Source organism: Syngnathus floridae, chromosome 3, assembly GCF_059516105.1.
Source record: "Syngnathus floridae isolate MCC-2025c chromosome 3, RoL_Sflo_1.0, whole genome shotgun sequence".
Classification (NCBI taxonomy): domain Eukaryota; kingdom Metazoa; phylum Chordata; class Actinopteri; order Syngnathiformes; family Syngnathidae; genus Syngnathus; species Syngnathus floridae.
Genome location: NC_142415.1, coordinates 10,310,059 through 10,319,945, shown reverse-complemented (window position 1 = coordinate 10,319,945; position 9,887 = coordinate 10,310,059). Strand labels below are relative to the sequence as shown.

The 9,887-nt window shown below is 42.0% G+C and overlaps 1 protein-coding gene across 5 annotated transcripts in view; it reads right to left on the bottom strand.

The window, feature by feature from the left end:
* Positions 1-1,540: 1,540 nt before the first annotated feature.
* The window catches only part of nhsb (Nance-Horan syndrome b (congenital cataracts and dental anomalies)), a 36,944-nt gene continuing 28,597 nt past the window's right edge, over positions 1,541-9,887 (bottom strand). For all 5 annotated transcript variants that reach the window (XM_088371025.1, XM_088371027.1, XM_088371026.1 and 2 more), the window contains 3 exons: positions 6,101-9,244; positions 5,905-6,025; positions 1,541-5,775 (listed from right to left, as the gene is read on the bottom strand). In XM_088371025.1, the coding sequence (XP_088227151.1) occupies positions 5,142-5,775; positions 5,905-6,025; positions 6,101-9,244 (3,899 nt within the window). In that variant the 3' untranslated portion in view covers positions 1,541-5,141. The remainder of the gene's footprint in view (positions 5,776-5,904; positions 6,026-6,100; positions 9,245-9,887) is intronic.

Here is a 9,887-nt window from a genome sequence, read left to right as displayed (position 1 = left end):
TTCCCCATTAATTTTCCAGTGAACCCTTAGGGGTCCTGTCCTCCCAAATTCAGCTAGTACGTGCCTACAGTAGTTAGTCAATAATTAATTCTTACATTGAAACATCAAATACTGCTGCTGTGTGTGAGGAGGGTGGGGTTTGGGTGTGGGGGTGCAGGAGGGATAGAAATAATAATTGATACCTTGCTTAATAAAGCCTTGTTCCAAATATCACATAGACAAATCACAATCTTTCAAATTTGAATGCACACACCTCTAAAACATTTGCAGTCTGTCAAATGCAAAAGGATTTATTTGATTACCAACCACTTTATAAGGCATACACTTAATTGTAAGTGCTAGCTTGAACAACATTTTTGTTATAGATTCAAAAAGGTGCAGGAAACATTACTTAGAACATATATTTTGGTCCATAATGACCTTAGGGGAAATCTTTCAGATAATTGGCAACAATGCAATTTTGCCAGTCTAGTATGCTCTTGGGTTTTGCGACCAACATTTATAGCTTTAAATCTTAATATTTGTACCATAAGGTTGTTTTAATAAATTTCAGCCTCCGTGTGTTGCTATGGCAATCGGTACTTGTCATATTGCATCACTTTAAACAATCTGCATTCATTTTGTACATCATAGGCCTCTGCTGCCATCTAGTGTCGATTTCTTTAGTGCACATTTTTGTGTTGTAATAAAGAACAAATATTACTCGATTACTCGATGCACTGAGTAGCTTTTGCAGCTATTTGCACTTGAGTATTTTTCAAAAACATTTAACTCTAAAACAGATTAACATTAGTAATTAATTGTTTTTGTAAACATTTTAAAGAGACTTGCCGACCTGGTATATAAAACACTCAAATTGTTTTCTTGTTTTTCCATTTCTTCTTCCATTTCTTCCTTTTATGCGTTCAACTTCTTCACCCCCCCACCATTCACTTTATTACTGTTCCAAAAATCCTGATTACCTGTTGAAATGAATCAGAAAATCTCATTTGTTTTCATTCTTTTATTTGGTTATTTTACAAAAGAGAGAATTTCAACATTGTTTTCTTTTAAAAATGTATTTACAAGTTTATACAAAAATACAAAAATGATTCAAATCTGTAATGTCCTAGCTACCTTTAAACTTGGAGCTTCTTTTAAATAGACACTTATGCTTGCGTATTTTCTCACATATATTTGAAAATTTTCAACTCTGTTTAGTGCTATTCCATACTGTACACCTTTGATAAAAAAAATGTCCAGTGTCCGTCACATCTCAAAATTGTATGCAAACATTGAAACACTTGGAACAAAGTAGTCATGAATTTAAGAACCTTGTTTTGTTGTTCTTGCAAGTAAATTGAGGTTTAATAGTTTTGTAAATGACAGCTAAAATTGATTTTAAATGTCAACCGCACACATTGTCCTCGTCAGCCAATAGTGTTAGTCATTTATCCACTGAAATCAGAAATAATACAAATTGTGTCACTGCGCCGTTGGGATAAATGACGGGTACAGTATGGAAAAACAAACACACCAGACAGATCTTCAACACGTTCAGTGTTTTTTTTTGTTTTCCCCCCCAATTTTAAAATAGAATTTTCACATAGCATTCTTCAAGTGGCAGAGATAATCCATTCACATCCATTGTGTATAATATTAGTAGTTTCAAAAATAACAAAATTAGAACGACTGTTTTGCAAGTCACTTTTGAGCCTTTTATCGCCATTTTTTTCAAGCTTTTCTTTTCCAATTGAAAATAAAAGTATCTCTCACGCCAACTTTTGCAGCTCAAGCAAAACTAGGACCCAGCACCACAAGTGTCTCGATTTTCCTATATACGATCATTTTCTTTTCAGTCTCTTAAACATATGATTGTCCAGTGAGTAAGATATACAGTACAAGATAAACCCCTGTCGTGATCACAACTATACAGAACAGAATTAGCCAGACAGTTTGTACATCTATTGAACACACTATTGAACTTGACATTAGAACAGAAAATACAAATTATTTTCTCATCTGGAGACATCCCTCAGATAAAAATAATCATATGGTGGTGTCTTTTATATCTTTCGTCATTTGTGTCTTATTGCATGCGATAGAAAACACGACAAATAAAAACAACGGTCAGGAACGAGTGCCATGAAGCCATGTGGGTGTCATGAATGTGAAATTCGTATGCGCAATTCACAGCTTTTTTACTCACTCCAAGTTACACAGTGTCAGTTCTGCAGTTCGGGTTCGCTGAGTATGTGTCTGTCTATCTATCTATCTATCTATCTATCTATCTATCTATCTATCTATCTATCTATCTATCTATCTATCTATCTATCTATCTATCTATCTATCTATCTATCTATCTATCTATCTATCTATCTATCTATCTATCTATCTATCTATCTATCTATCTATCTATCTATCTATCTATCTATCTATCTATCTATCTATCTATCTATCTATCTTGCATTTGCAGTAAAACAATATGTTTGTTGAGGTATTCACAGAATACAGTGAATGGTTCCTATTGAAGTGCGGTCTCTGAATGTGAGTAATGTTTGCTGTGACAGGCAGGGGAGAGTTCAAGCTGTTAACTGATGGTCCTTTTTTTCTCTGTTAACACTCAAGTTCAAGTGATTCGTAGTGCGTATTGGAATGTGGGCTCCCTCTAGTGGTACGTGAAAGAATTACTGCCCAAGTACAGTTTAGTTGTATTTAACTTTGAAGTCGAATACATTTGCATTTTATCTTTTTAGGTGCAATTTAATTTTACTTTAATGTGCAATACATTTGAATTGTCTGTATTTATAAGTTCAGGGTAAATGTGCAAACTGTGCATAATGCTGACAATAGGCATGGCCCAATTACAGGTTTCAAGTGATACCAAATGTCAGATTTTCAAAACCACATCAGTGAGGGAAAAGTGACAAGACCCATCTCATTTTGGGTGCAAGCAGTCAGTGAGCCTGACAACGTTTGCCCTTGCAGAAAAAAAATTGCCTCTTTTGGGAATTTGTACTAGGACTTGGTAAAGAAAGGCTATGCAAAACACACTTTTGAAGAGTGACTGCTGGAGGAGGCGGTACTCCCAATATATCACATTTGTGAGTGCCAGCGATTACTCAAATTCACGGTGCGCTTGAAAATAATATTTGCAACAAGCCTTGAGAGCTAGTGTGTCTACGTTTGGTGAATAAATACAATTTATTTTATTTTTACGTTAACCAATTAACCAAATTGCATTAAACATTGTTTAAAAACAAAGTAAGTTGAGATGAACATGTTTTTTTTACTCCCAGAACAATATTTTTTAGAACTGTACTGTATATGCAAGACAGTGAAATATTTTTGCTCAAGGTCATATTGTCAGAATCTGATACTGGCCCATGCTTTTAATTATAATAAAAAATATATATCTTTAGGAGTGGTAATAGTTGAAGAATAAAACCTGTCTGTCTTGTTTTTAATGAACACTTGAACCTAGTAGTGCACCTTAATGTTGGTCATGATGGTGGTACTTGGGAACCTACGTAGTTTTTTTAGGTGGCACTTGAGTAAAAAGTTTGAGAATCGCTGCTCGAGGAGATTCAATAAATGCACTGATGTACTATAGGAAGGTAACCTTGAAATGAAATGGAGTCCAAAGGCCACAGCCAAAGAATTGATTTTAAAACTTGGGCAGTGTGTTCGACAAGAATATTTGTCAGGGTAGACAAAATGGTGCACACCAGTCACTGGGTTGAGCTCTCACCTGTCTGGTGCTACTGGGTCAGTGCAAATGAAGGATAGGCAACTAGGAGAGAACAGTGTTCATTCTTAAGACTTGTATGTCATGTTGTCAGTGAGACCTGTTCTTCTTTGCTACACTCTTGTTAAAAAATGTCTTCTCGTTTTACATAGATATGACTTTATATTCAATACAAATATACATATGGAATTTCATTATAAGATATAACTTCTTATGAATATTCTTGAAGAATCATCAAGTGCAAAAGAGAGGTCGGTTATTGGAAAGCTTTGCGAATGACTCTCTGGTCAACCCGATTTTGGACCCTCTAAAGCATTTTCACCATTTGCGCTGAATGGTGCGTTTTAAAAACGCCCTATTTTCTACTTCAAGTTAGAACAGCATGACACGGTTGGTTTAAAATATGATTCTGGCCTGGGTCCATGTAGGGTCACACTAAACACAAGCAAATCTAGCAAAGAAAGGCCACTGCGATTGTCCCAAAGTCTTCCACAAATGGACCCCTCGTCTACTATAGTAATGGGCCCCTTGCTCCTTAGAATCCCAGAAAAAAATAATTTGGGTCAATGGAAATGTGTTACAAATCAATCAGTCACTAAAATTTTTCACAGGATAATTTTCCATATGATACGAAGGAACCACAAAAAAATGTTGACAGTTGAGAATCTAGGGGATGTTTCCATTCTGGTCATGCAACATGATGAAACTTCAGCATAAGTTTGGATAAGTTTTACAAAAATCCATGCATCATATTAAATTTTATAAGATCATTTCTGTTAAGAAATATGAGGTCGTCTTATGGTATGCTCCCTGGTGTGCTGATGGAAATCATCAAAAACTCGAGTTGGGAGCATTTTGTAACCTACGCGCAAGATAAACCTTGCTGCTTGTTTATAATGCAAAGTCTGGTTTCTGCTTTGGGCAGCAACAGTTGCAAGAATGTTACAATTTGTATGAATTTTTCATTTCAAAAGAAAGCAGTTCCTCAACAGCACACACACCCACACCAAACAAGACAGGAAGTACAAATATCAGTGACTCTTGCATGTGCTTGTACATGCAGTCCTTTCACAAAATGTCACCTTATCTTTCTTTTGCAACTTCATTTTGTATTCTTTTTACGTATATAAAAAGACAGTTCAATCAAAATAGATATTTAATCTATGAGGGATTTATTCTTTTTCCTATAGTTTTAAGGTAAACATTTTTTTTTAATGACTCTGTCATTCAGTTTCTTAGAACATCTGAAACCCAACAGTTCCATTGCAGTTCCTAATACTGGGCACATTTTAGCAACAGTCAGATTTTGGGGTGCATTAGACCAAAGGCATCAAGAGACACCCAATATTATAAAAGTAGGAAGGGGCCATTTGAAAGAAAAAAAAAAAAGAAGAAGAATATCTGTCAACTAATTCTATGAAGATCTGTCATCATGGGGACTTCCATCTGAGTTCTCTGTCTCCCCTTCAGAAATGGCTTGCATGGGAGCAGTGTAGAGGCGGCTACGAGTACTATAGCGACTACTGTTGGCTACTGGTGGAACCCGAGAACGTCCCTGTCGAGATGCAGCGGTCATAGGCAGTATTTTGGGGGTGAAGCTCTCAGAGTTGGCCCTGGGAAAGAGGCCTGGGATCTGGATCGGGTCCGAGTTGGAAAGCGGTGGCTCCTGATGCATTGGGAGGTTCTCTTCAGTTTGACTGATGGAACCTTCCAAGATGGATTCCCCGTGGCTCTTTGGAGTTATAGGGCTCTTCAGAATTTCTGTGGCTGACATGCGGTAACTAGAATCAGATCTGCTGCCTTTCTTAAGCAACAATAGTTTAAACTCTTCATTGGATGTACTGGATTTTTTGGCGCTGCGGTAGATTGGAACAGGGACGCGTTGCGACCCGGATGCAGTGGCTATGGTGGCTGGGGTGTTGAGCGGAGGGGGTGGTGGCATAATGGCATTGGTGACACTGCTCGGATTCACTGGTGCTGCCGGGCAGAGACGAGACTTCACGTTTAAGTCTCCCGAATCTTTGCGGCCCAGGACCTTTCTCTTGGATCTGGATGGAAAAAGTCAGAATCAAGAAGCAAGCAAAAAAAATACACATGCTATATTGTATTAATCTAATAGTAGTAATCTTTTTGCACATGAATTCTACGGTAAGTGTGTCGTGTTTGATTTACAGCACCTGTGTATCATGGCAAACAGATCCTCGGTTGTTCTGGACTTGTTGGGTGATGTCATAATATCGTCATCAACTTTGGCGTCATCCGTCAAAGGGGAAAGTGAGTTGTCAGTAGGTGTGGAATCTGCCACAGAAAAAAGGTATAGCGCACAAAATTGATGTCCGATCATTCCCGTTGTTTTACATTACGCAAGCATACCTTTACTGAAATAGTCTTCGGTGTCAGGAGTGGTGGAGTCATCTTTATTTTCTTGTGGCAGCAGGTGATGGGCACTTCTGGTAGCACCTGATGTCTCTTCCTCTTCTTCCTGCACCACTTGTCTTATCCTCCTGGCATCGCTGATTAGGTAAGGATGCGATGTCTCCACTGTGGTACCAGGCACTTTGACTGGACTAGTCCAGGGCCCTGAGTCCAGGTGGGATCCTCCTGCAAACTCGTAGGCTGGAGGGGGAGGGTGATCTATTCGCATGCCCACCCTGTGACATGTGGCCCTCTGGGATTCTTTTACTTGTTCTTCTTCTTCCTCATCATCTTCATCATCATCATCATCTTGGGAAAAAGAACACTCTCCCAAGATCCGAAACTCTGGGTGCGCGCGAGCTGAATGTGTGAGCCCTCTAAATTCTGTGTGTGAGCGGATATGTGTGTGCAGATCCACCGGTGAAGGGTGAGGGGCACGTGGCACTGGCCGATGCAAAGGCGAACTGTCATCTGAGAGTTCTGAAAATGGGTCCAAACGAGTCCTGAACGCTGTCATCGACCAGAAGGTTCCAGGCCCGTATCGATCTTGTCTAAGTAGTAGGCTTTCGTAAGAAGGAGGCCCGTCAGGGTGACGTCCAGGGGGAGGTGGTTGAGAGTGATCGGGGGAGGAGGTGTGGTCCTGAGTTGGAGGTCTCGGGGGCGGTCTACGAGGAGGGAGCGGCCTGGTGTTGATTGGGGGCGGGGCTAGAGTCGCCCCACTAGGACATTTGGGTTTGGTAACAGTTGCTGGTCCACTTGCAGATTCCAGGTCTGAGCTGGTCACAGTATTACTCGATTTGCTGACAGAGTGGAGCTGCACTGAACGTAGAATTGATGGCGTTATGGCCAACATATTTGCGTTTGGAATCAAAGCGGTGGTGTTTGCGCATGGTGGGGGGTTGCTAGTTAATGTCTCTTGGACCGACGTCTTTGTTCCTGCGGGAATAACATTTGCGACTCTGTGTTTGCTGTGGTGAAGTGTGTGGAGGTGTTGTGTTCTGTGCGACAGCGTATGTCTGACATAGCCACTGTGAAGAATATTAAGATCAAGCTGAGAAGGTGGCGGTGGGAAGTCTGGGTCTCTCTTGTAAGCAGACGCTATAGAAGTTCCGTCTCTCGGTAGATGTTGCAAGGATGAAAGAGAAGACTTTCTCTCTGGCACTCTGGGCTTTCTTTTGCCAGTGGAGGGGGACAGTGGGCCTGGAAAGAATGCTGCTGAAGTTGAGGGCAAAGTAGAAGTTGGGGTTTCTGATTGACTTGAATAACCGCTGGATGGTGATGCCAAACCAGCCAACTTCTCGGGTGACCCAAGTTTAAAGTCTCCAGGCGGGTGGGGTGGACTAGCAGCTCTCGTCTCAGAAGACTGGGAAAGAGTCTGGGATTGCGTGTCAGAGGAGGACGAGCTGTCTGGCGACTTGACACAATCCATAACAGTTGTGCCTGTCGCCGTGCTTGAGCTTGACAGGGATTTGTACTCACAAGTGTTGGACTTTACCTCAGTATTGTGTAGCCAGAGGTCTGCATAGTCTGATTGCACAGCTCCTTCATCTTTAAACGAGTGTGTATCTGCTGAGCTAAAGGACATGGGTTCTACTATGTCTACGCTTTCTCCTAGTCCCATTACCCATGTTCCCATAGGCTCTGCCACAAGACAAGACGTCTCCAATGGTTCTGGAATGCCTACCAGTTCCAGTTCCAACTTCATATCTGTGGAAGACAATGTCAGGTCTTGTTCACTAACCATCTTTGGTTGGTCTTGATCTGCTTGTGTGTCCGTTCCTACGTCAACACTACTACTAGGCTCTTTCAGGGAGGACGTTCGCATAGGTGGAGGAGGTTTTAGTTTGGGTTTCCTCAGTGGGCGGCAGGGCCTCCCGAGCGTCATAGTGCCTCTTTTGTACTCAGACGAGGCTGGGGAGTAAACTCCATGGGAAATGGGAGGTGGAGCGACAATGTTGGATTGACCACAATCAGTCCCTTGGTCTGCATAGTTATATATGTAGTGTCCGCAACTCTTATTACTCTTCCCAAATTGCTCAGATGTACACAAACCCTCTGCATCAGATGAGCAATGAGAGCCAGTGTCTTTGTCAGCAATGTTGGTCTTTTCACTGAAACATGTTTGTTCTCGCGCTTGTTTGGAGCTGTAGTCTTGGCTTGGACACACGTTTTGGGTGTGGTCATGGTATTGGTCTGGGTCAAGCTGATCCTGGTCTGGAGGATATGCCCATTCCCCCTCGCTAGCTGTACTGACCCCTGCATCATCCAGCTGATCTGTTGCTGAGGATGTGAATGAGCTTGACCTGTGGCCTGGTCCTTGAGGTCTCAATTCAGAATGGTATGAGGGATCCAGGGAAAAGCCCTCGTCCATGGCATTGGGTACGGTGTTGAGTGACAGCTCTGAGTCACAGTGAGACGAGCCTGTAAGTGGTGGAGAAGAAGGTGGGGGGATGGTTTCGGAGGTTTGGGATGGGCAGGTAGAACTGGATCCACTCCAATTGCCACTGGATGACTGATGGTCTTCCTTGGGGTCTACATGGCTACTCAGGACTCCTGTTGTAGACACGGAGTGAATCGGGCTACTAAACGTATCGGAACTTGAAGAGATCTCGCAGCTGCCCATGTCAGCTTTGCGGGGCAAGCGAGACCGGCCTCTCTCCATCCAGCAATGCTCTGGGCTCCCTCCTCCCCGATCTCTTTCCCCAGATCGTTGCAACCGTTTTAAACTTCCTAGTTGCAGTGGCTCAGGAGCTGCCTGGTCATCTGTGCTCTCCTCTTCATCCTTCATCATCATCATCTTCAGCCTCGGACTCGGACCAGGGGGAATAAAGTCCTCTGGTTCATACGGTGACAATTCCTCATCCTCGTCATCATCATCATCGTAATTGTCATCGTCGTCCTCATCACTATCCATCAGGCGACCACCTTCTCGTGGAAGGCTGCGAGATCGCAAACGTCCAGTGTGGGTTGCGGTACTTGTGTATGTCGAGTCGGACTGATCACCAAGGGAAGAAATGTTGCCTGTTGAGTGGGAAAGAGATGCCGGTATTCCCTGATGGCCTCGTTGAGCTCGAATGCGTCTCCTGGAAGGAGCGGCTGTGCCTGAAGAGAATACCATGGGGACAGAGGGTGACATTCGTTACATCACTTGATGATGACAATATCATTTGAATTCATGTGCTGGCGCTACAGTGAACCCCTGCATATTCACGTTGGTATTATTGTTGTTTGTTAGGTTTAATCTTTTTTTTTTCCCCCCATTTTTTTTTGGTGGTCGTTGAATGCGCCTTCTGGACAAGGTAAAACAGAAAGTGGTTTTGCTTGTCTCGCGGTGCAAGCTCCAAATAAAACGTGGTCTACTCACAGCATTGTCTTTTGAATGTAAATGCCAAAGGATGAGTTTATTGCTCCACCATTTGTTTAAAGTGCCACTATGCATATTTTTACTAGCATGCTGTTTAGGTTAGCATGCCGGCTAATACTATTGATTGATTAGGCTCATTTATAGGTACTTTGCTTGTGTTGAATACATGAACTACTGAGGAGTTGTTTATGTGAAATGGGTTCACATACTCGATTCAGGGTGTTGATGCTTTGCTAATTATTCTTTGTCTCTATATAAAGTGCTTTTCCGCCAGTTTGTAGCATCTAACTGGAATACAAATCCCCTGTGTGTATGTCGGGGTGCGGGGCATCAATAAGTTTGCTTTTCGCCCAGGTTTACTAATACACCCGTGAATAGTGT